The sequence below is a fragment of the Crocodylus porosus genome, unplaced genomic scaffold (genome assembly GCF_001723895.1).
Source record: "Crocodylus porosus isolate Cpor-Errol unplaced genomic scaffold, CroPor_comp1, whole genome shotgun sequence".
Lineage (NCBI taxonomy): Eukaryota > Metazoa > Chordata > Crocodylia > Crocodylidae > Crocodylus > Crocodylus porosus.
In genome coordinates this window covers 1,809,737-1,836,116 of record NW_017728928.1, presented here as the reverse complement: position 1 = coordinate 1,836,116, position 26,380 = coordinate 1,809,737, and the positions used below count along the sequence as shown (strand labels likewise).

Sequence of the window (26,380 nt, the reverse complement as noted above, 5' to 3'; positions counted from 1 at the left end):
AGACACGCAGGCAGGCCCCGTCCCTGCACCCAGAAGCTCACGCAGCAACACAGAACTTACAAAGAGGAAATTAAGGAGACAAAAAAATCCACCATATTGGAGCGCCCAGTGTCTTTGAAGTCACCTCAACCTCCTCCTGGGGAAAAGATGTGAGGTGCTCCTATGCCCCATCCTTACCGCAATTTCTGACCCTGAATGTGCATAATGCATGCTTCCTTACAGAACCACCTCCATAGGAGGGAAGAGTTATTATCCCATTGTACAGATGGGGAAAAGAGGCCATGGGAATGCATACACTGCTATACAGAGATGTGATTGCGGCTGGTTGCCTAAACTAGGTTTTAAATAGCTAGATCAGGTACCAAACTCACTCAGGATCCAGGACTTTGCGGCTGCAGCCATACAGCCATCGACACCCAAGATTGCCTTAAATTGCCTTTGGATTGCGGTGCTAAAAAAGGTCACACGGGGACTCTTGTGTCATGGAGGCAACATGCAGGACTTCCATAAGTCAGGCTGGTCTCCTCAGCAGTGTTCAACCCTTCCCCTCTCTATTACACCTCTGTCCAACGTACAGTTTCTTCCTACGACAGCAGCCAGATCCCAGGATAACAAGCTGAATACCTTCCCAGTCTCCTCCTCCTCGTATGGTCTGACCATATGTTTGTATTGTATTTGCTTAGGACTCCGCCTTTTACCTGACAGCTATTGTTTCCATGCATCATTTCAAGCCTGGATTGCAGCCAGACTTCCAATCACGGCAAGAAATAGATATCTAATTGCATTCCCCTCTGGGGCACGGGCAGACGAGAAGAATTTTTCACGTTATTTTCCAACATCACTCTCCCACCTCCCCATTTCTATGGGTTGAACATACATAATTATCTTAGTGGGCTACATCTAAGCAGGATTAAGTGCACTAAGTGATATTATCTCCCAGCGAGCTGATTATAAGGTTTTCTTTTAAATTAATAATGTGGTTTTTTTTCCCACCAGTTAACACCACACGCCAGAAATCAAATAAGAAAACATCACTTACAGACGCTCCACTTGAAAATCCTGACTGGGAGATAACCAACACCCCCGATGCTTCTACCTCTTCCACCACAACTCTGGGAAAAATGCCCTTACAACTCTTCCTGTCCTCATGGATGCAAATAGGCAAGTTGGGAGTTGTACCAGCTTCACTGGATGAAAATAAGGGTTTACACCCTTCAAGAACATTTTGCCCATGGACAGACTGCAAGACCAAGAACAAGAAGGCTTTGCTTCTACCCCCAATTCACTGCATTATGCTGGCAAGTCATTTCTCAGGCCTGTGCCTCAGTTTTCCCACCTGTGACATGGAGACAATGCTACTTACCCCCTGCTATAAAGCACTTTGAGATCCCTATGTGGAAAAAGCAGTTCTGCAGGAAAAGGTTTGTGACTCAATGTCACCTCCGTGCTGGCTGTAGCCTCCAAAGTGGTTTGCAGGCTTTGATGATAGGAGTTGGAAAGGGAAGTGTGCTTAGTTCTCTCAATTGTCCAGATGGCTCCTTTGCCAAATGAACTGAAGTGATGCGGTTACTGCCCTCAGGGCCTTGCAGCTTTGAGGTCCACACATAAATAACAGCGCCAAATTCCCCAATACGTGGCTTCCATCTTCATCTGGGCAGATTGCCTTCCGTTACCAAGCTATCCTCAACCTTTGCTAGGTCTACAAATCTCAGCCTATGCAGCATGCAGGCCACCCAGAATAATACAACCGCCTTACCCTTGAGCCACGTGCTCCTGTGATCGCAATAAGGGTCAATGAAAAAGCACCTGAAATCTAGGCCGTGGGGACGCATTCAGTAGCCCATTTCAGTTCCCTGAAGCCCTCAGCCCCATAACCAGCTTTGCCTGGGCTACCAGAAAGTTCATCAAGCATGGCTTTCTTCAGCGTCTTTCTTTAGTGGGGCTGGGGTTTCCATACCTGTTCCCCAGAGCTTTGTTTTCACCATTTCTCTAACACATCCAGCATAGACCCACATCACAGGCAGGACTGGATGGATTGATCATCTGCACGATGAATCCAGCAAACTTTACTAGAAGGGTGTTTAGCTACCGAGACGAGGTGGCAGTGTCATGCGTGGGACAGGTTACGTTTTGGACTGGAGATGCCTAATTTGGAGGCCATCTCATAAAAACCTGGGACAAACCAGGAAGATAAAAACAAAAAGGGAACGCAACTTTTCTTTTCTGGGGATTCTGTTAAGGGTTAAATAGAGCAGATTTAAGTCAGTACAAACTTTCAACTTCCCATTTATTGCAACCAATCACAGTTAAAAGGTCAGATCAACTGGCAAACAGCATTTTTGTAGTATCCCGGACAACATACAGATAAGTACAAATGAAATCCAGCCAACAAAATGAGCCAGGGAAAAATTCCACGGCTTTTACTTAGTTCATTTATATCTATTCCCTTTGGCTGTGATCCTACAACTTCTCAAAGAGGACTGAGAGCGAGCTTATTGAAGACGGTGCTTCCACAATACATGGTCTAGGATGCTTAAAAATTAATTGGTTACAAATTTAAGCCCAGAGGGCACAAATAGTCTGAATATCAGCCAGGCAACCGGTGACTCACGGTGCCAGCCAACATGTGTAACCAAACCCCTTTCCAGGGGGGACGTCTTCTTCAAAAGTGAGGCGGGATGTGCGTTTTGCCTCAATTACACCGTTGACTTTGGTGCTGCATTCTCCAGCTTTATGTGAAGCCATCAGATTCCCTCGTGCTGACTGTACAAGTGTGCGTCCACCTGCAAGAAGCACGGCTTGTTCCCGATCTGTTAAAACAAGTCGCTCTGCAGTTGGGGAACGATGAAGAGCCAAAAAAAAAAAAAGTGCTTGAAAAAAGAAAGAAAAAAGCTGAGCTGGTGCATTTTTGACTGCTCACACTGGGTAATTAACTGATCAATCCTATTAAACCTGGAAAATGAGACCTGTTAATAAGGCCGGGCTCTTCTAATCTAATGCAGGCGCCTTTAGGGGGAAGCCAGAGATGGAAAGCTAAAAGAGCATCCTCCGGGAAGAGCACATGTGAGTGTTTCAAGGGAATTTTCACCGAACTAGCAATCTATCAATGATATAAAACAGAAGCAAATACCAGAACACTGGACAAATATCACTAGTGTACAATAAGGCCTCATGTAGAAGACATGCACCAAGGGGAAAACAGATGCCTTCCCTACTTCTCCAGCTGGACAAGGTGCCCATAAAGTTTCATTTCTATTGGTATCCATCCAAACAACTAATGCCATTCAAACAAAGCAAAAAAACCCCCAAGGACCAGGAAGATAGATGAGATGTTCTGCTACCAACATACCTGTGTAGATTATATATGTGCTGTTACTTCCAGACACCCAAGATGAATTCAGAAGTGCAGACACTTCTGATCATTTATCCCAGTCAAGAGTCCCAGTGCTTAACTACAAACCAGTTCGGACATTTGACCACAGGTTTCTAATCACCTACAGATGAATCAAAAATAACAGAGAGACCTGACCATTACAGACATAGACACATGTCCCAGAACTGAAGGAAAATTCAACAGTAAATAGCAGCCTGGCTGACGCATGTCTTATCCACAACCCTGTTGAAAAAAAAACCATCTGGTGGCAGAGGAAACCCAGGACCTGCAAGGAGCCACCTGTCTTTGTGCTTTGAAAACTGTCAACATGAGGTCACAGGTCCACAAACCCCCTCCCCCCCCCAAAAAAACCAAAAAAAACACTTTTTTTTCCAAAGCTTCAAAATTTCTGGAAATTTTACATCTGTAGGTCAAAAAAAAAGATATCTATAAAATCATAGGTAATCAACACCAAACTGGATCAAAAATATATACACAAAAAATAAATCTAGGAGGGCATAAAAATGTTTCCAGTTCCAACAGTTGCTGCACAAATTGCTCCGATGTCATCTTCCGTTGGCCAACAGTGACCTGCCACTACCCAAGTCCAACATCCAAGGACATCATCACCACAAACCCTAAGATGGAGGTCCAGGAAGCCAGCTTCCCATTGCCACTGTTAGGAGAAAAGGAGAGAGAGTGAGCTCCTATGTTCATTTAAGGATGTTAATTTAAGGCTCAAGAGGAGGTTGACTTGTCATCTGGCCTACACAAAGCAAGGACTCTTCCACCATCTTCTTTGTTTCCCCAGCCCTTTATAAGCTTCACATTACTTGAACCCTTTTTCCAAATGAAACAAGACACATCCATGCTGCCTGGAGTATCACCATCATTTAGAATGGACTCCTTTCCTTCCCAGGGGCTGGCATTCAATTTACAGCTTCCACGGTCCTCAGCTCAGGATTATTTTTTTTTGCACCTTAAACATTAAGCTTGATCTCCCTCTACCACTGAACCATCTCAAAGACCAAGGGGCTGAGGCTTTTCAAAGCCTGCTTTTAGCGGATTCAGACATGCAACTGCACCAAACTTAATGGACGACACACGGGCAGACTTAAAACGACAAGACTTTGCAGCTGGGAGAGTCATTTACAGTGCAATTTGTACAAGGTCTAGCACAATGGAGTCCAACCAGGTTCAGGCATTTCGGTGCTAGTGCATGGATCCATTTTGGAGCTAGTATATGGACACACATCCATATGGAGCTATTTAGGTGCTAGTGCATGGCCATACCTTTGGAGTCATTTTAAAAGGGGAAATTTTCAAAAGGGCAGCAGCTATTACACTCTAATTGTCAAATATGGACTAACCAGGGATGATATAAATGTAGTAAAACTGCCCCAACTTAAGACTAGGTGGAGCAGTGTTGAAGTAATAAGTGCGTCCGTAGATCCTGTTAGAAATGTTTCAGGCAGCTGCAATAAGGAAGGTCTCCAAAGGCAGAAACATCTGTAACCCTCGAAGACCTACAGCCTTGCCTCAGCCTAGAAACAAAGGTGACAAGTTGCAACCTGAACACTCCTGAAATGAAACAAATACCTTAAAAAAAAGAAAAATAAAAAACCCAGCATGTGCCTTAGAAAAAGGGCTTTTCACACCTCTGCAGCAAGAATTGAGTCATTAACACAGGCCAGACAGAGCATGTGGCTGTATTGCCCAGCAGCCCTTCACCTGGTTTGTGCTTCGGGGATGATGTCATCCATGACCACATAGACCATTGCACCGGCTGCAAAGCCCAAGGCGTAGGGGAGGAGGGGCTCCGCCACTACCACAGCAAAGGCACCGAAGATGCCAGCAATCGGCTCCACCATGCCGCTAAGCTGTCCGTACCTGGAAAAGAAACATGGCTGAGCCCCGCTGGGAAGGCCTCAAGAGACACCGGACATTGTAGGCAATGCTGGGGACCTGAGGCTCCACACAGTCAAGCAACCTACCAGGGACCCTATTCTTCCCCACATTATGAGGCTTGAGGCCCTGTGATCCAGGCATGTGGCTCTAAAGCTGTTCAATGGGTCTGGGGAGAACCACGGCTGCCTCTCAGGTCTCTATCTGTGCGACCACATTTGGCCAACTCTGTCGCCAGTTGGTGGTCTGAAGACCAGTATCTATTCTACTAAGGGCTGCCTTTGCTCTCTCTAACTGGTCCTACACCCCTTTCTCTAACTGGTCCTACACCCTCATTTCACAGCCCCCCACTCCCATCTAACTGATTTAACCAACATGCCTTCCTCCCAGCTCCCCGCATGGCAAGACACCCAGCATATGTTACCCAGTGCAACATTAGGTTGACATCCTTTGGGTGCAACATTTTGTGGCACAACACTGGGGAACCACTGGGAGCAACATGGATGCACAAACATGGGCAACGAGAGCAGCAGTGGGAACAGGCATATTCAGTGTCAGATAAAACACGCAAACTGGTCACAGAAGGCATGGTGGTGCGGTTGGTGTCTCTAGGACCTGAGATGGGGCAGACTGGACCCCCTGCAGAGCAACGGAAAGATTGGAAATTCAAATGTAAAAATGCACAGGAACAGCAAACAGAGTCAGAGCTGAGGCAGGGGCTCTGGTCTGGATTCCTCCCTATGGGCTGAGTGCACACCAGGCATCTCCAAAGAGATTTGGAGGTCTCTCTCTCTCCCATGCCTCCTCCAAGGGGAGACCTGTGGGATGCTGTGAAGCCCAGCCCCTGAGGTGGGGAGCGGGAAAGCTTCTCCAGACCTAGCTGGCATTGCATCTTCCGGGTAATATCGCCTTGCCATGGTGCAGTGTGACACGAGACACAAGCCTCCAAGGACAGGGACCCAAGCGTGCAAGCACCTGTCCTCTGTACCAGACGGCACCAGGCAGCGCCTGACGGATCAGAGCCGGCTGCAGGAGGGCCTGAACGAAACCCCTCTCCCTCCTCCTTTGGCTTGCAGACCCTTTCAAATGTGGGGGTCATGTATGCTGTTATAACCTTTCAGCTTCCCCCCCTCTCTTTAGCGTCTGTCTCAGGTGAGCAGTGCAGCAAGATGCATTCATTTAATTATGGGGGGGGAGAAATTTCCCACCCATCTTCCCCGTGACCTCCTCTCCATCGTGGCACTTAGCGCACATGTGCCAGCAGCGCCGTGGCCTCATGCTCCCAGAGTTTGCACCCTTGGCTCTTTCGCCTCAGGAAGAGATGTAGATTTGAAATCCAGCCCAGAGCCAAGTGAGAGAAAAGCTGTTTTTAAGCCTTGTGAGTTAACCACAAGTGCTAAATAGCCAACAAAACAAGCTGGTGTGAACTGTAGGGATGCTCTCCATCGAACAGAGCTCCCTTCCCCCAGCTTCTCCTGCTGGTCTTAGGACAGCCCTCAAAATGGGATGCAGGACAGTAGAGACCAGGGGCTCTGATCTGTGCAGGGGTGAACCTAGGGCAGGAAGCACCTTCCATGTTTCAGGGATGTATTTGGGAGCCGTGTTGGTCTCAGACGAAAAGAAATGCAAAACTCTAGAACTCTTGGTTCAGAGATGATGCCTTTTATTAGTTTATTAGTTGGTTTAATAAATGTATTAGTTGGTCTACTAAATTTTAATAATACATTTATTAGTTGGTCTAATAAAAGGTATCTTCTCTGAACCAAGAGCTCTAGAGTTTTGCATTTCTAGATAAAGCACCGCACTCATGCGCTCGCTCTCAGTCTTGCTCATCCCTCTTAGGTTCATACAGATCAAGGCTCCCTTCCCCTGCTCAAGACCACTGTTCTCCAAGACCACATTTCAAGCCTTGCCAGTTCTACAGCCAGGATGGGGCAGCTTCGGAAGGGCAGAAGAGCACGTTTCCTTTTCTAAAAGGTGGAAATCAGGCAAATTGCGCAGTCCTAGGATGTCCAGTCCTGTGAACATAGTGACTGATAATAAGCACTTGCAGCACTCTCCTAGCGACTGCCTGGACCAGCTGCGGGATGCAGCAAAATGTCAAGCCCCTGAGGAGTCCTGAATATGCACCAGCTATAGGGGATCATTGCAAATGGATACGTGCAATACAGGACCATCAGCTGGAGGTGTTACTGGCACTGGTGGCAGACGACAGAACAAGGAGCAATGCCTCAAGTTGCAGCAAGGGAGTTTTAGGTTGGATATTAGGAAAAACTTTCTATACGGAGGGTGATAAAGCATTGGAACAGGCTACCCAGAGAGGTGGTGGCAGCTCCATCCTTGGAGGTTTTTAAGATCTGGCTACACAAAGCCTTGGCTGGGATGAGATAGTTGGGCACAGTCCTGCTTGGAGCAGGGGGCTGGACTATATGTGACCTCCTGAGGTCCCTTCCCACCCAGATTTTCTAGGGTCAACCTGAGACTGCCTCTCAGGTGTGTGTTGCAGAGTGCAAGCAACTGTGCAGAGGAGCCCTACTCACCAAAATGCTTTCCAGGTGGAAAATCCAGCGCCGCGCAACGGGAGACTGACAGCAAGGCCTTCTGGGAAATTCTGGATTCCAATCCCAATGGCTAAGTTTCTGCAAAAAACCACACGACACCAAATGTGCACGTCGTATTGCATTCCTCCAGGATGGGGGAGGGCAGGCTGCCACAGCCGCCTTAAAAACAAATACAGTTATTAAATACGTCTCTCAAATGGAAGTGCATTCAGCCCTTGGGGACTCTTCTAATCATGCTAATACTTTGCACTTACGCAGCGAGCTTCATCTTGAAAGTGCTTTACATCAGTTAATCAACCTTAACCCCCTCCCTGGAAGCCAAGGAGATGCAGAGGAGAAGAAGAGCGGCTTGCTGGAGGGCCTTTCCAACTCACTCCCAAAACTGTGACCGTGGGGACAGGGGAGGGGGCTTCTTCAAGGGGCCTGGCAAAGCCAGGGCAACACACAGCACACCCTCCCCTTGGCTGGGATATGCGGCCACAAGGATTCGTGTGTCATGCGGACAAACTGGCAGGTCCCACCAAGATCAAATGACCCTCTGCTCCTCCATGTGAAGGTCCACGCCAGAGCCAGGCTGCGCTGGGGGCTTCAGACGGCTGCATTGCTGCAGACAAAGCATCCCGGGGGCTGGAAACACCAAGTGTGGTAGACCTTGTGGCTCCACAGCCCGGGTTTTCGGCCACGACTCCTGCATGCTCCTGCTGCTCGGCTCCCGGGCTCTGCCTGCATGCTCCTGCTGCTCGGCTCCTGGGCTCTGCCTGCTGACACCAAAGGGGCTCCCCACCATTCATCGGAGGCCGCCCTGCATTGCTGGCTCTCCAAAAGGAGCTGGTGTCCTCCTCTCTGAGGTGCCTCTGCCCTCACAGACAGGCCCATTAGATGATCTCCGGTTTCAGCCTGCTGTGATAGCCACCATCAGATAACGCCGGGGTTAATCCCTCTCATTTGCTATTAATCTCCCCTTTGTCTGCAGCGCTGTACAGTCACTCTGTTGTTGGCTTTTATCACCTCCTGCCTGGGGTGCAGAGCTGGAGGGTGCACTGGGAGGAAGGAAGCGTGCACTTCACCTACGGGCTTTAGACAGGGGGGGAATGGCTCCTGAGGGTGCTCAGGGCTACGTTCACGCACGACAGTGAGCAGATCTTGGCGCCAGAGAAAGGGCAGTGCCCCCAGGGCTAACCCTGCATCCAACGTGGCTGCAGCCCAGCCTGTGCTGTGAGCAAAACCAGACACGGATAGATTAGGGACAGCCCCACCTCACCCCAGCCGTGCAGCCACGGGGGCGAGGGACTGCGTGCGTGCACCGAGCTGCCCGAAGAGTAGCACAGGGGGTGGAGAGCAAGCAGGAGAGGCCCACGGGTTGCACTTCATTTCATGCTCTAACCACCGCTTTTCCTCTCAGCAGCAGGGTTGCAAAGAGGCCTCACGTCGAAAGCAAGCTGGTTACAGGAATGGGTCCCCTACACCTGCTGTGAGCATCCCCTTCCAAGCTTTCATGGCACAGTGATGAGCAGGCTTGCGACCACGGATGCTAGCCATGCCTGGGCACGGTCAGCCAGGAGGGGTGGGAGGGTTGCTGGGAAGGAGAAGAGAGCACCCGGCATTCAAGTCATCTTTCCCGAGCAAGAAAAGACAACTGAATAATGAAGGGGCTGGGCAAACTCCAAAACCAGAAGAAGCACTGAGATGGCTTCATATCTCAGTTGTAGACATGATGTAGGCCTGTGACGTTGGTTTCTCAGGGCCTAAAAGTCACCTCTGAAAACCAAAATTGATGCAGGAGAGGCCTTGAGAGCTCTCGAACCAGGGACTTGAGGACTTAGTAGGAACGGCAGAGCAGCTGCTAAGACTTAACCCCCAGGCAAGGAGCCAAGTGAGTAGCACCCAGCCCCAGCACATCTCTTCTGACTCTGTCTCCTTAAGAAATGCCTTGCTCCCCTCAGCAATGCTGCAGGATCAGGGGCTCACGTGGAGGGAAAGAGAGCCGGCTCCAATGAAGGTGGTCTTTGGACTGAGCATCTGCATACCACTATCGCTGCAAACGCACGCTGCAAATTCACTATATAAGACCCCTGGCACAGCAGCTCCAGCGTGGCTGCTATAAAATGAGGGTCTGGCAGGTACAAGCGTGCTCTTCATTGCTTCCAGGTTGGAAAGGAGATTTTCATGCCCTTCCTGAGCTCTTTCACACAAGGTTTTCCCCAATGACCCTTAAAAGCATCACTTATTTCACTCTGAGTTTGACAAATGGGCTCACTCGGTGCTTATGGACATGAAGGGCTCAGAGCCCTGGAGGGCACCGTCCAGGAAAAGCTCACGCCTCTGGGCTGGTTTGCAGGGCACCTCTTTCCCTGCCCAAACTCCGACACCGAACATAAATCCTCATCTGTGATGCTATGTCCCAGCAAGCATCCTGCAAGGATGACACTATTAGGATAAAAAACAGTGTTTGTAGCCCCCGCAGCTCCCAAACGATTATTTGGGTTTTTAGGCATCACTGTAGGGACCAGTTCAAAGGAAAGGTTTGGAGGAGAAGAGTGAGCTGGTTTTGGGGAGGGGGCACTTATTGCACGATACCCATGGGAGAAGACAAGAAGCTGTTTGCACTGGTTAAAATGCTTCCCCCCACTCAGACAACACCCAAACTCCGATGGATGTCAAGGGTGCTGGATCTCTCCCGCGTGTAGAAAGCTTTGCACGACTCTGAAGTAGCCCAAAGTCAATGCCAATGCAACGGGCACACTGCCCCCCAAGTCCATGGCGCCAAGTCAGGGTGCACCCACGCTACGGGAGCCCTGTCGGGTGGCAATCCTGGAGCAGGGAGCGCACACAAACCCTTCGCAAGACATCCCCAGGTCCACACTGCAATTCCAGCTCTGGCCCAGAGAGCCGGGACAGACCCAGCTGCCTCCCCACCCCTAAAGGGACCCAAAACCTCCGCACAAAGCCAGTGCCGCTCCTCACCAGGCGGATGAAAGCTCCCTTTGCTGCTTTAAACACTTGTTTCCTATTAGTAAAATAAGACTGGTGAGAAAAATCGCTCTGGGTTGTTTAAACTACTACCGTGGTTTACAGGGGAGAGAGAGAGAGAGGCGGGTTGGGGGGGGGGGCGGCTGTGGGTTTTCTTAACCAGGACAGACTATTACAATCAAAAACATTATTCAAGGGAGAAGAGGGGGGGAAAACATCCCTTTTAGAAAACAGTGGAGCTGCTGTCTGTGCTCTCGGTTGTTGTTTTTTTTCCTTCTTCCCTCGCCTTAGCACAAAGCAGCTATTACTAGCCCCGACCACAACAAATTAATGGGTGGGAGAGGGAAGTGTGAATGGAGGGGTCTGTCCGAAAAGAAACCGCAGGCGCTCTTCCCGCCCTCCCTCTACTCCCCATGGCCCCAGGGAGCAGGGCAAACCCCTCTGTGACCTCTCACCGCCAGCCGGGCTTAAAGCAAGGAGTCGGTGAGAAAGCCGGGATGGGAGCAGAGCAAAAGGCAGGAGACGAGGGGAAGGGAAAATGAAGGAAGGTGAACAATCTTGGGAGGGACCAGAGGGGTCCGGCTTACAGCCCACTCCCAAATAGGTCCTGAATCCACCCCCGTGCACATGCACTTTGGGGTCCACATAATAGCAGACCCCAAAGACGATTCAAGGTCCCAATGAGATGCCTGGCTAGGCTTGCAAAGCGGGGATAACGGGGCTAGCTCTCCTTCCTCCCCCTGCTTCCAGCCTCATCAGCAGTGGGGCCTTGGTGTACTGGAAACGCCTTGTGCAAGGTGGGATCTCGTGGAGAGGAGGATCCATGCAGCCACGTGCCGGTGCTGCCCTGGAGGGATGCGTCAGGGCTCGGCAGCTTAGAGCGGAAAGACCTGCAGCTTCGGCGGATGGATGTGCGGCTAAGTCATCCTTAAATCATGGGATTGCTACCACCAATGCCAGCTTAATGCCATGTCCTCTCCTTCAGGCAGATAAAATAAAAAAGCAAGATCTGCCTCCACTTGCCAGGCAAATGCAGCAGGTCTGGGGGTGGTCAACTCTTCCCCCTCTCGGGCTACAGGAGCGCATCCCCTGCCCACAGCCGCTCCGGCTCATTTTATGGAGTCTGCAGTCTTTGGCTTTTATGGCCTCTACGACCTTGAGGTTTTCCCACAGACACTGCTTAGTGTCTCTCAAGGTGTAAATAATTGATTAACGAACCCACAGGGGTGCTGGGAACAAAAGGGACCTTCTCACTGAATTCGCAGCCAAGGATGGGCACCTCCCACGCGCTGCCCCCAGGTCACCTCCGTTTGTCCCCGAGGGCGTCTCTGCAGCTCTTTGGGTGCCAAGGCAAGGGAGATTTTACTCTGGCACCTGAACCGCAAACAACACTCTCTCTGCTTTATAAACTTCAGACACCTTTCAGGCTTGCTCCCTAGCTGAGCGAAGATGGTTTTGTGGGATGCAGCTGGGAGGAAAGCCACAGAATCGAATAAAGCTGCATTGTGCGTCAGGAAAACAAAGGGTTCCTTATTAAGGAACTAGGTGGAGGTTCTTGGAAGCCTTCCTCCCATTGCAGAGAGCACGCATTATAAAGCGGACGCGGAGCGGCCTACTCCTGCGGCAGCGGTGGAGCGTGCCTGCAGGGCTTAACCCTCGGACCAGGGCAGGAGCCAGCCTGGTGAAATGGGGAAGGCGGCGAAGTTGTTTAAACGGGGGGTGTTCGAATCAGACCCTGCGATGGCATTCGTGACGTGCACTCGGACAGGCCACTCGTCTCTGGCACCCCTGGATACGAGCACGCTCATCACTGCCGTGGGAAGGTGTCCTGAGCAGAGACAAGCACGCTAGTCACCAGGGATCCTGGTTTTCTCCGATTTTAAAAAATCCCCAATGTTCAGATTTTAGAAAAGTAACCCCAAATCTACATTTTTCCATGATTAAAATGAAACACCGCTATATGCATATCGTATTAGTGGTGTTTCATTTTAATCGTGGAAAATTTTGGATTTCAGCTTACCTTTTTTCATCCGAAAATTGGGGATTTTTTTTCATCAGAGAAAACCAGGATCCCACCCATGTGGGAAGGTATCCTGAGCAGAGGTAGACCTGCTGGGGAGGTTCAGGACAGCTGGCTGCTGTTCCCAGGTTCATTTGGGCAAGTTGCTTTCTGCAGTGTCTAGCAGACGGAGGCACGATGAGGTTGAAACCATTAAGTTCTTTGGGGAGATGTCGTGCCTCAGTTTCCCCACCTGTAAAATCAGGATAACACTACCGACCTCCTCCTCAAACTGCTCCAGGGTGCCAGGGAAGCCACAAGAAGGGATATGTGGCTACCAGACTAGTCCCTATGGCCTCTCCTCTGCACACGCAGCACGAGCCAGCTCTGTTCTCGCTCCTCTGCTTCTGCGGCAAGGTCACCCTCGCACGGACGCAGCGCTTCCCAGGCAGGAAGGGACCGAAGCGACAGACCCTGCCTGTCAAAGTCTCCATGGAGCAGCAAGGAGAGGAAAATGTGCCAGGCCGGTCCCCCATGCGCAGCTGGGCCTGCTCCCCTGCCCCACCCCTTGGTAGGGCGCCATGCTGGGAGACGCCTAGCCCGCTTGCAGCAAAAGTTGGCATCTCTGCATATTTGCAAGGTCAAGGCACAGAAAGCCTCCTATAAGCCTAAACCCTTGTTTTCAAGGGCCCATTCTTTTAAGAACTGATTAGGAAAGTAGGCTACATATTCTTAACAAGCCCCTTTTCACTACGGCTTTCAGTTCCCTCCAGTGTATAATGTGCATGTGTATTCTTGCATGGCAGGCCCTTACATACTGTTTTGATTGTTATCGTCTTGCCATGAAAGGGCCGATTGTTTTGGGTTCCCAAGATTACATCATGGCTTCCCACTCCGGCTGCCTGTCGAGGTGTTTGATCGGAGCTCGCAGGTGGGAAGGAGCTCGGCGCTAACCACAGGGCCTTGAGCACTTCCCCATACCTGCCCTACCTGTTAAATACAGCTGCCTTAGCACGCAAAGCCCTGCTGCTTCTTTATTGTAGCCTCTCACGCAAGGCACGGAGAGGAAGGGGGGGTGGGGAGGAAGGGAGAAACCCTGCACGGAAAAAGAGGTGAACAACACCTTCACGGCCCGGTCTGACCCAGGAGACGTTTCTGGCGACCCGAAGGCCAGCTCACGCTGGAGGGACCGAGCCAGCTCAACGCATGGGCACGGGCATGTCATCGGCTCAATTTAGACACACTCTGATTTTGAAAGGCAGGATCTGGGGGGTGTGGGGGGGAATGAAGAAAGAAGGAAAAGTTAGGCCACCAAGTTTGACCCTCAGTGAACTATCCTTTGCAATTACAAATCTAGCGGAGGGAAGGTGACGGAGCCCTCCTCTGAGCAGTGTGATCGCTGGTCTTGTACAGAGAGAAATGGAAATACCGAGGGGAACGAAGGGAAATGCATGAAGTAACCCAACTGGACCAGAAACACAAGAGCTGCAAAGCCAATCCTGGGGTCTAAACGCTCAGGCAGGTTCCTTCAGGGGACATGGGTCTTGAGAGTCCCGTCCTTGAGCCATGCATCCATCCGCAGAAGTAGCAGGTCTTGGCCAACGAGCCCTGAGACATCCCTCCTGCGCAGCACCGGCATGTGGCCAGGGAGCTGCTATGTGGATCCTTTTCTCCACAATATCCCACTGCACACAAGGTGTTTCTACTCTAAGGCCCCCCATAAAGCACGGCTGGTGAGGCTGGAAGCAGAGGAGGAAGGCGAGCTTGCACCGTCACCCCCCTTGCAGGCCATGCCCTTAGCCGCCATGTGCAGAAAACGAAGAAACATCTCATTGGGATCTTGAATCATCCCACTGGGACCTGCTAAGAACAGATGTAGACAGCAGAAAAGCTAATTGAGGACCGGTAAAGAGGACAGGTGGCAGAATATACCCCGGTGTCTTTGCTGCCGGAGGCTCTCAAACTACCACTGCGGTGACAAGCGGGGGGGACTTCAATAGCAAGAAATGCAAGTCAGGTGGGAACTGGCCTTGCTCTGAAGCAGACTGTCGAAAATAAACATGCAAACCGTGAAGCACCCCACTTGCTTGAGAGGAAGGACCCAAGAGGAAGGACAGAGCAGCTGAAAGGTGACAATTTACACCCAAAAAATGAATAAAAGGAAGAACGCACAATTTGCCGGGGGAACTGCCTGCCACTAGATGCTGCTGAGGTCGAGATTTTGGTAGGATTAGGAAACGGATCAGACGCTTGTTTGACGTGCAGCCTCCAGAAGCTTAACAGGAAATGCTGGAGAGCAAAGCCATGGTAGAGAGAAACTCACCTGCTTCAGGGCTCAAGCCAACCTCTTCTCATCAGGCCCTGGGAGAAAAGCCGTCACGCTCGCAGGCTGCCCCGGGCCACCTTCTGCAGGGTGCGTCGCACCTCCCCATCAAAGACCTGGTACCAACCACTGCTGCGGAGAGGACGTTGGGCTGCTGGACTCACTGTCCGAGCCAGCCTACCAGTTCTTGTGCCATCCACTATATAATATCTCCTCCCCTCCAACTGCTTGTACTCGATGATTAAGTCACCTTGGAATTGCTTCTTGGCAAAACCCAGACCAACCTTCCAGTTCAGGTTGAGCACTGAAAAGCACTTGGCCTTGCCATTACCTATAAAACACCTGGAACATCTGGTCCCTCTATAAACAACCAAATCCTAAGTAACTTAATGAGAGCTCTCTAGTTTCCTCCGAGATACCATCCCAGACTACTCATATTGGCAGCTGCACAGTTGCAAAGTCCCCCTATTCACAACACATAACGATAGGAGGAAAAGATTTAGACTCCCCAGTGCAGCTGGAAAGTATCAAAGACATTCTTGGAGTGGGAGCTGTTTTAATCATCCGAGGGTACGTTACAGGGGCTGTGTTCAGGGATGGCTCCTGGGGCTTCCCGCTACGTTTTGTCAGGTTTGTTGTGGATTCTCACTGCGGGGTTGCGCCTGTATCAAACGCTTAAAAGCAGGTTCAGGTTTATTGCTGCCCGATTGTGGATCACAGGGTAGCCCTGTGTTGCATTCGAGTGCAAAGTGCCCCTACCCTGAAAAATTTGCAGCCTAAGAGAAAGTCAGATGATGGATGGATGAGGAAAGTCTGAGCAGAGACTTGCCTCAAGCAGGGCAGGGGTGGGAGCTGGAGACAAAATGCAGGTTTCCCAATATGAAGAGTCTCTTCAGAAACTGCCAGGGCTTTCAAGTGGTCATTTAGCCCACCCTCTGCTTAAGGCAGGAGCATCTGTGTTTAAAACATCTCACCCAAGTCATGGTGAGCCTCATTACAGGCTTCCAAGCAGGGAGACTGCACCACCTCTCCAGGTATCCGTCCCCGTACTCAGTCACCTTCTCTTCCTAATGGCCAGCCTCAATCCACTGAAGTCCATCACTCCTTGTCCTTCCCCGTGCCACCACAGAGAAGAGTCTGTTAGCTTCTTTCTTAGCCCCCCTCCCCATGTTAAATCATTTGAATCTGCAGCCAGCCCTTGACAGCTGGCTGCATGGTCCTTGTCACATCTGCCTCTCTGGCCTTTGGCCAGCGTTAAATACACGCAGCATGGATCTCCATTTCGTACAGCCTTCAAATTATAGGCAACTTCACCCTCCACTCATCCCGAAGGCACGTAAACCAAGTTCAAAGCCATAAACCGTCCCTCGTCCCCCAGCTCTGACATGAGCTTTACCTAGAGAACCAAACCTCCCTGCACTTGTACAAAAGCAGAACGAATGCAAAGCTAAGTGACTGCAGCTGTTAATCCCACAAGTGGCAACCACGGACAGGGATTTATTGGCCAAACACCTTGGTCTCCAAAATAAACCTCCTGGTGCATTAATATGCAAGTATGCATTGCTAAAAGGAACCAAATACTTACCAGTATAGCTTACTCTACGTTGCAGTTTTCCATGCAGGTTCCCTCCTAAAAGCTGAGAAGGGGGGAGAGAGGAGTCATCGTGGGTCCCTGCTGTATCTACACGTGCAGATCCACATGTGGTCAGGTGCAGGGAGCAAGATGGCATTTCAACTTCCCTGGGCAGGGAGGTGTTATCTCCCGGCCCTGTTCAGAGGCAGCTCTGCAGTCTCACAGCACAATGCTCCAAAGCCGCCTGGATCCATGTCCCAACATCCTGCTGCCTCGCTGGTTTGCACACAGTTACAGGAGGCACTTCTACAGTTAGCTTCTCCTAGGTTTGTGCATTTGAACCTTTGGGTATTTTTTTTAGCACTTTAAGTTTTCCCCTATTAACGAACAGCAACGTAAAGCAGGATTTTAGAGCCAGATCCTACACTGTAAAGAGGAGCTTTGCCATGGGGGGCATGGGATCAAGGCCGTAACTCAAGGAAACCCTCCAAGGGACATGCATTTCCCAAGTCACTGGTTTGCAACCGTCACCCGTCAGCAGGACCCAGCAGATCCATCATCATAGCTGAGCACTAGTCTGGGAGCCAGGAACCAAACACTAATCCCAGCTCTGCCAAGGACCTGCTGCAATTTTGGACAAGATTTTCATGGCCAAATCTCCCATGACCTTACCGACAGCTGTGGCTGCTCTTCGCATCTGAAATGTCAGCCTCAACGAGTCACCGGCTTTTCCACCTCCTCTTTTTGGTATGGGTGCAATACAGACCCGTCTCTCAAGCGTCTTAGAAGGGCAGGCTTAACATGCAGGTTGTGTGTGTGTGTGTGAGTGCGCGTGCGTGCGTGTGTGCGAGTGCGCGTGCATGTGTGCGCGTGCATGTGCGCGCGTGTGAGTGCACGTGCATGTGCGTGTGCGCGCGCGCGCAAGTGTTATTTTTAGCTTGCTTCTCAGTTCTAACGAGCTGGAATTTCCCTCTCCCCAACCTGAGCTTTGCTTTAGGTTTTGCACCAGGCTTCTGCCATTATAAAGATGCCTTTGTTAGCTCCCCATGAATGTTCAGCGTCTCTCTTTTTCCCCCTTCCCGCTTCCATTTAAATAAAAAGAAAATAAAAAAGACCCGTTTCCCATTGCATCTCTGGTGGTCGCTGCATCACCCTGTTCAGCCCGCAGGCTGCAGCAACCCAAGGCTCTTCAAGAAAAGAATTACTCAGCTATTATCGCAGGGACTTAATTGGCTCCAAGAAAATGCCCTGGGTGGCGTTCCCAGCCAGCCTGGTGTGAAGGAGTCAATCAGATATTATAAGAGATTGCGTCGGCTCCTCCCTCCCTGTTTGCAAACAGCAGATTGGCTATGGGGATGCAGATGTTACAGGATGGCTCAGCACTGCTAGTGCAAAAGTAAGCTAGCCAAGGATGCAGTCCCTTGCCCGCATGGCTGAGCTCCTGCTAGGAGAGGCAGGGCTCTCCAGAGCTCCGGTGTCCCACAGTGCTAAAGGCCCGTTCTTCATGACCTACCAGAGAGGCAGATAGGGAGCAGGGCATACTCGTTTCCAGCCGGTGCATCATTGCAGCAGGACGATGCAAGAGGAGGTTCTCTGTAGGGCACGTACTGCAAAATGGCTCTTGTCCTCACGGCAGAAGAGGACTCCTTCCTAGAGAGAGCCGCTGATGCAGGAGCCTTTGGATGATGCCAATGCACCCACCCATCTTGCGGCTTTTGCCCTGCATCTCCCCCTACACCGCAAGGCTGGGCACAGCGGTGGAGAGGATCCAAAGAGGAAGTAAGATCTGCCAGGAGAGCCCAAAACCTTACACCCAGCCCTAAGGGAAACTTCCATGGCTGGACTGCTAAAAAAACACAGCTGGAGCCTGCTGAGATTTCCCACCAAGCAGTCACAACAATCCCCGAAGTGCTGGGCGAACTACAAGCAAAAAAGAACGACTGCACGTGAATGAATCTGAACCCATGAATAACCCAAAAGCGGCACATGCCACCAGCCCCCCCGCAACATGACCGTGCACGGTGAATGCACGACCGCAGCTGAACTGCAGCCCCTTCCCATGCAACGAGAACTAAATCTGGAACAGGACTGGCCCCGTCTTCACACGTGCAGTTCAGCTAATGAGCTGCTGGTGGATATTACCAGCGGCACCTTGCAAAGGCAAGAGCAAGTTGGAAATCTCTGCTGGATCCACACTGATGGAGGGCTTGCTTCAAGGCAGAGCGGATAGGAAGAGTGACATCTCGGAGCGGGCAGGGAGTTCAAACAAGCCTGGTTGCAGCTAGCTAGAAGTACAGTGGGGAGCACGCTCTAGCAACCAGTCGAGGCAGTTTTGGCTTTAGCATTTGGCACGTCCTGCGAGAAGGATACAGACAGCATCAGGCAGGTTCCCTAAGGTGCAACTGGTCCCCAGTTGTGATAACTCTGCGCAATCAAGGCCTCCGGTAGCCTACGAGGGAAGGAGTGGTTTCCTCCCCTGGAGCCGTGGGGCGTGAAATCCAGAGGCCGCACAACCCATGAGCTCGCTGTCAAACCCTGATGTTGGCTGAGAGCAGGCGATAAGCAAAAGCGATGCCCATTGTTTGGGGCCGACGGACAGTAATTGTTTTGTTACGGCCGGCTCATATCTACGGCCGTATCACGCAGAGGGGTCCTGCCGGGCAGCAGCTATTTGTTCCGCTGGGGTTTTATCAAGCTTTATTCTTATCTGCCCTGTTATTTATATAACTGTTTGATTTATGAGTCACGCTTATGCACGAGGTAAAAGTTCAGATCTCCCTGATCTGAGCAGCACAAAGAAATGGTTCATGAGCTACACGCATTCCCCTCCTCTTCGCGCGCTCGGTCCTCCTCCGTGCGCTGACCTCCGCGGGGAACCGGCGGGGCCACCTGACGCCTTCTCCGGCTTCTAGATAGGACTGCTTGCAAAAGGAGGTCTGTTTGGCCTGCAGTGCAGGGGAGCCAGCTGGTACCAGTGAAATCCCGAGGCTGGCACTAGGAAACTTGTGTGCTGAGAATCAGACAAGCTGACAGCAGTTCCATCTTTTGGATGAGACATAAAACAGTTACTGTTCCCCTTGCACTCAAAATGTGAGATTAAAGCCCCATACCCTGGACCAATTCCAGCGTGCACAATTGCATTCTGTCTACCCCGAAAAGCCTTAGGTGGTTCCCACTGGAGACAGCATTAGTCATTTCCTATTTCATACGTCATTGCAATGGTGCTGGGCACTGTTAAATAGGGGCTGAGTTCCCCTTTAGAAGTAGCTGCATCTTTTTACATATATAATTACACACGCAGACACAAACATACACGGGCAAACACGGGGAAACGAACTGCAATCAATCATTTATTCAACTGATTGCTCTTCTTTCCGTGCTTTATGGGAAGCAACTCACAAAATGATTTTTGGAACATTTTTTTTTTCCTACTTCACAAACAGCTCACTGGACACATGGGCTATTTTCCATTTGAGCAGTGTGCGTGCACACACATGCATGTGTCTCAAGGCACATTTCTATTCTGCATCTGGACGAATAGACCTCAGAGGCTTCCAGCACGACTGCTCGCAGCAATGGGTTTCCAATGCTCTCTGCAAATATTCTCTCTTAGCTTGTCACAAAAGATGATGGCAGGGAAGGGGAATGCCATCAAATCCATCTCCTGGCACAGACGCCTGTCCAGCCTCAGCTTCCAGACCTCCAGTGAAGGAGACAGCTGTCATTTCCCTAAATGTGCCCTCTAGGAAATATGGAGGGAAGGGATACAAAAGGGAGCTGAAACAGGGGAGTGCATGAGTTTTCAAACATGACCACACATGCCTTTGAAACTGGCCTGCGAGATGGGATGAAATTCATCCCTGGGCAGAGAACGCAGCATCCCTGCCCGATCCGGGGATTTCAGTGGGGCACAAGCCCTTCTCTGGCATGCTCCTCGGGGTGAATTGCCCTCCTACACGCAAACTCCCCAGGAGTTTCTCTTAGGGTTACTCTTTAGTAATCTCTTTAGGGTTACTTTGAAAATCCCAACCTGAGCTTAGGAAAAGCACTAAGCTAACAGAGCGCAGGGAGCTATACTGCACAGCTCCCGGGAGGTGGGGTTGGGAGGGTCTCGCGAGCCTTTTCCGTCTTGGATGGCGATGGTTTCATACACGTGTATCTGGTGCACTTTTTAAAAGAGCAGGTCCGGCTTATAGGAAAAGTTAACCCCTCACAAGCAGCTGAGAGACAAAATGCTCTTTTCAAAGGGAACAACTTGCCCATTCTTTCTGCCCGGGGGCTTGTTTCAGCCAGTAAAACACCCGACCGCAGCCAGGAAGGGATAAAAGTGATAAAAAAAAGAAAAGAAAAGAAAAGCCGAGACGACCTGATAAAGAAGCGTGACGGGTCCCGTTTTTGCAACTGCTGCTGTGTTGGCAGGACCCAAGGCAAGTTGTTGGAGACACTAAATTAAGAGCAGTATCTGCAAAGAAAAAGGGGAAATGACTGACCCTGCCCAAATCAGTGAGGGCTCTTTGCAATGGATGGACAATGTTATATTATGTGCTTAATGCTTTCAAGATGTCCAGCTGTCTCAATTGCTTGGGACTGACTTCTCCAGTCTTTCAGGAAGCCAGTCCCTTTCATTGCACCAGGCAGAAGAAGAGGATGGTTTTGTGGGCTGCTCCTGCCACAGCCACTTTGGTCCCCTATGCCTCCACTTCTAAAGACCCAAAGAGATGGAAGCTCAAAAGTTGTAAACCTTTAAACATGAAGCCCACAAGCTCCTGGAAGAGATCGGGGATGTTGAACCAAACCTATGGGCAGCAACGGAGTGGGTCGACCACTAGACCAGGTCAGACCTATTCCTGCAGCATTTTATACCAACACCGAACGGGTCCCACGTTGAGCACAACCTTGACAGAAAAGTGTGGGTCAAGCTGAACAGCTTGAGATTTGAATACAGATGCTTCAAAAGATGAGCAACTTGCACAATCCCTTGTGTGAACGCAAGGTCCAACCAGCAGTACAGCACTTACTTAATCAAACATTGCAATCTTTACAGATGCCCAGATAGGGCCGATGCCATCCGCATAACGCCTGGCTCAGCAAAGCCTTGGCTGGGATGCTGTAGTTGGGGCTGGTCCTGCTTGGAGCAGGGGACTGGACTCGAGGCGACCTCCTGAGGTCCCTCCAACCCTACCTCTCTATGTTTGTGAGCAATAATACCAGACAGAGGCTCATGGATCTGGAAGTTAATATGATGCCATACAAAAGACAGAGAGAGAGAGACAGTTTCCCCATTGATAAAAATGAGATAATCCCTTCCCCAAATCTCATGGGGTACAGCATGACCAAACTCATGAATGACCGCCCACTTCTCCAATACTATACCGACCATGCCATACTCAAAGCTTATCTGTGAAGATAAAAAAAATCCTTGCAAGTGGCTTCAGAAGTGCATGGAGGAATTCTGCATCAAGCCAAAAGACACCACTTTTGCGCTGCATGTTATCTGAAAACTCAATCACAGGCAGGATATAAAAGCAGAACAAGCCATGAAAAGGTCCTGGCGTAGAACAGGGAATGGAAACCTGGGTCCCAGCACAAGGAGCTCAAACGTATTCACGTTTACCCCAGAGAAGGCTGAGAGGTGACTCGATCGCTGTTTGCCGATACCCGGTGTGGGATGACGCTTCCCATAGCAGATGGCTCATGAACCACACAGAGAAAGACCAGAGCTTTTCCTAACAGATGCGCTGGGGGTAGAAGAAAAGCTTGGGAGTTGTTGCAGTAATTGCTCAACGAGATCTCTGGCCTCTGTTATGACAGAGGTCAAATCAGATGCTCATAACTGTCCTAGTTGCCCTGAAAAGCCACACACTGCTGATGAAGGGCCACGCTGCCATGACTCACGTGCCAAAGTCCTAGGAAAAAATGTGCTCGGCGTGTGATCTTTTTGCCTGCCTCCCTCTTCTACAGTTTCAATATTTTGCTTCACTCTAATCAGAAAGAACAAATTACTAGGCAAACTGTAGCATAAAACCACAAGAGACACTATTCATTGGGATTCAAGAGTGACAACACTTGCAGCAGTTGTCTGGGTGCGTATGTACATACCCATCAATCAGACATGCACTGATGTACAGTGTATAGTACAGAGCTGAACGCTGAAGAGAGATGCCAGGAAAACACAGGTGACCGTAAAATTACAAAGGACTATTATGCAAAGGGCCAGCACTCCACGCTGTATGGGTTGGGTTTTTTTTAACGTGTTTATATTCTTTGGTATTCAACGTCTGGCTTCTCAAATTGCACACCCTTGTTCTTAAGCCCTACAAAACAACTTCCTAGAGATGGCAAAGTCTTTCAGAGCACGTACTTGACTTAAATGCATGTAAAACTAATCATCCTCTTCCCCAAGTTTGGTGTTTAGCATTTGGGTGAGCAAAGCCATGGCGTTCGCGCTGGGAACGCAGCTACTACGGTTCCTCGGTCCGATGACCTGTTCATCTCTTTCTTGCCTCCAAATGTCACAGGAGTTTACAAGGATCTGGTTTGTGCTGAGATGTTCCCCCTCTGTGGGAAGTGGGAGCACGTGCTGCCCTGACGTTTGGGAACAATTAAGCGATAAAGTCCTCAGAAGTCTCTTGGGGAGTTGGTCCAGATGGAGAGGGTCGGATGCTTTACCCATGCCAGCTTCCGCGCATGCAGTCGGAGGCAGTTGTAAAGCCCTGGGGAATATCCATTTAATGAGTTCGCTAGCCCCCGCATTCGGCGTAGTGTGAGAAGAGAGAAAAGTGTACCAGCTGTACCTGACACAGGTGAGGCAGAAGACATGTGCCATGAATTTCAGTGCCACGGGCTGGCGGCAAGAGCAGAGGAAGAGCAGGTAAGAGCCGGAGATGGTGCTGGCTATCTGACCTCAGATAAAACATCTACCCATGTCTGCAAAACAGGAGAGCTGCCCGCTTCCCATGACAGATCATTTGCAATCAGAGGAAGGCAAGAAGTGCCCATACCAGCAGTAACCCTTGTCTGACTTCTACCGAAAAATGGGAAAGATAGAGAAAACCTCTTCTCCCACCGCATTTCATGGACGGGCAAGCAGTGGTCCTACCCCCGCTGAAATGGAGGCAGGTTTTGTCAACCAAGGATGCCGTGAAACCCTCCGAAAAGACTCCATGGAGGCCGTTGCCCAATCTCGGACAGACTCAGCCAAGAATGACTTGAAATCCTGACAGCAGCAACCGCTTGGGACCAGCCTGTCAGCCTACCAAGGCACGAGGGCTTTAAATACAGTATGACGTGCCACAAAGAGAGGGGATTGTTCTGGGTAATTCAGCCCTTCTGCTGAATTGGCTGCAACCTATTTCAATGATTACCAGCCCGTTCTTTGAAACCGGCTGATGTGTTTCTACCTCCACTTGTCTTCTTGCCTTTTGGACAAAGACAAGCAAGTGGCCTGGGGGTGTGAATCAGGACATTTGCACCAGCAAGCGAGCAAGCCGCGGCCCCTGCCCCAGGCCCACGTCACCGACTCTCTCCTGTCCGACCCGGCTGCCTTTCCCAGCTATGTGCTTTGCTAAAGAGTGAGTTTTAAACAGGAGGAGGAGGAAGGGGACTAGCAATAAAACAAGCAGCGCCCACCTTGAGATTTTGGGCCCAATCCATGTCTGCCCCAGTGCCCATTTTCATTAATTTTGCTTGGCTTACCTGGAAGGAAAGACTAAGTGGCTTCTCCCTGCAATGCAGATGGGATCTTCAGAAAGTGAAAATAATTCCAGTCCTCATAGTACCACTGCACTGCTACCCACACGTGGTTTGCATGTGGCTCGCAGGCCAAAATAAGGAAGATGACTTTTTCTCACTGCCGCCACTGCGGGGTGGACTCAGTCTATATTTTGGAGCGAGCTTCTGGTTAGACGACCCTTGCTGGTCCAGGTGCTGCCACCAGAGAGGAAACAACTTGCAGCAAAGACAAATAGGACAGGAGCCGGGGGGGGGAAAGAGGATGCTTTTTGTTCTTGGAGCCTACGTTAGACACAACTGATCAACCAAGGAACACGACGTGGCTAATACAAGTCGCACCTTCCTCAATGAAGAGCTAAACGGAGGGTACATGTCGGGGGCTGGAAGACAGCTGCTTTTTAACTCTCCCTTCAACAGCGTCTGAACAAAAATGAATACCACGGGACAGACTGTAGGATGAAAACAAGGGACCTTGTGTTTTCAACCTGCTTGGACTGCTCATTCTGCAGGGCTGGGGCTTGGATGTTTTCTTCGTCTAACCTGGAAGGTGCCTTGCTACATCTGTGAAGCCGAAAACCTCAGCAAGGATCGAAACAGGTAGAGGCAGGGCTAGGGGAGGGCAAATTTAGGTGGGAACAAAAGCATCTGGCACCTGGACTTCCAGCTCTTTTGTACACTGAAAGCTGTACCCCCCAGCGTGTGCAAGGGCTGCATGCAGAAGGGAACTGGAGACGCAGCGGCGGCTGCCAGCCAGGAGAAGCCGGGCACTCGTTCCTCCTCCTCAAGGGCCTTTGGAAATCAAACTGAAAACTAAGCAGCAGTGGACCCAGCCCTGCCACCTCCCGTCTGGTCCGGAGGGCCGTGCGGGGCGTGCTCCCGCCACCCCGCCTTCTGCCAGCGCTCCCAAACTCGCCCCACCGCCTGCTTCTTCCATCCCGGGCGGCTCCACATATCTGCTGGTGCACTGCAATGCAGAACTGCTTCAGCCAGAGCAATGGGACAATAAGGACTGCATTTATTTTCACTTCCTAAAATCCCATCTGCATTGCAGGGAGAAGCCACTTAGTCTTTCCTTCCAGATAAGCCAAGGGCCTGGCCATATTCATCCACTCGAGTGAGGGCCAAAAATGTTTAATTAGGGGGTACCTTGAGGACATTTTCGAGGACGCTCCGTTGAGACCCTGCAAGCTCCGTTTTGAACGGCGGAGGCCTGCAGAACTGCCCACCCAAATTTACATTTTTAATAGAAGCTGCATGTTAATATTGGCACGGCCGCACATGAAGAACAGTTCAACGATGCGGCCGCCTTGATGGTGGGTAGGTCTAGTGCTGGAGGGAGTTTAAAGCATTATGAAAGGTTATTAAAATATTTTATTTGAAAAAAAAATACACATCTGAAGTGGGTGGTCTGAAAGCAGAGCTGGGATTATGGCCCATCTATAAAGTTTCCCAATAATACCTGCCAATTAATGTTTATGGCTGAGTACAAAAAAAAAATACGCTAACCCTCTCCCCCTTTGTACGTCTCTTCAAATCATAAACACATTTCACATAACAAAATTAATGAAAATGTCATGGCAACCTCAGACTGAATAATGAGCTAAGTTTCTTTTTTTTTTTTTAACTTGTGACCTACAATTCCACAACCGCTTCCCCTTTCTGCTTTTATAATTGCTGGAAGGCCTTCCAGGAAATATGGTTACCATTCAATCTTGGAATTTAATATGCACAGGATTTTATCCCTGATTGGATGTCAAGCAGCTGGAATGGTATTTTGGGGTTGTGGATGGTAACACGCCCTGCCCTCAAACCGAGCATGCCAAGACCACTTTAAGAAACCCGGACAGCTTGGACTTGTAAGGCTCTTACGTGCAAGGAAGACTCGGAAAACAAACTTATCGGGTTCATTTTGAGGGTCAGCGAGATGCTCTCAATTTACAGCCGC

The 26,380-nt window shown here is 50.3% G+C and overlaps 1 protein-coding gene across 2 annotated transcripts in view; it reads right to left on the bottom strand.

The window, feature by feature from the left end:
- Positions 1-3,811: 3,811 nt before the first annotated feature.
- Positions 3,812-26,380, bottom strand: part of SLC39A11 (solute carrier family 39 member 11) — a 208,676-nt gene continuing 186,107 nt past the window's right edge. For both annotated transcript variants that reach the window (XM_019542328.1, XM_019542329.1), the window contains exons 7-9: positions 7,819-7,917; positions 5,105-5,263; positions 3,812-4,049 (exon numbers count right to left, since the gene is read on the bottom strand). In XM_019542328.1, the coding sequence (XP_019397873.1) occupies positions 3,971-4,049; positions 5,105-5,263; positions 7,819-7,917 (337 nt within the window). In that variant the 3' untranslated portion in view covers positions 3,812-3,970. The remainder of the gene's footprint in view (positions 4,050-5,104; positions 5,264-7,818; positions 7,918-26,380) is intronic.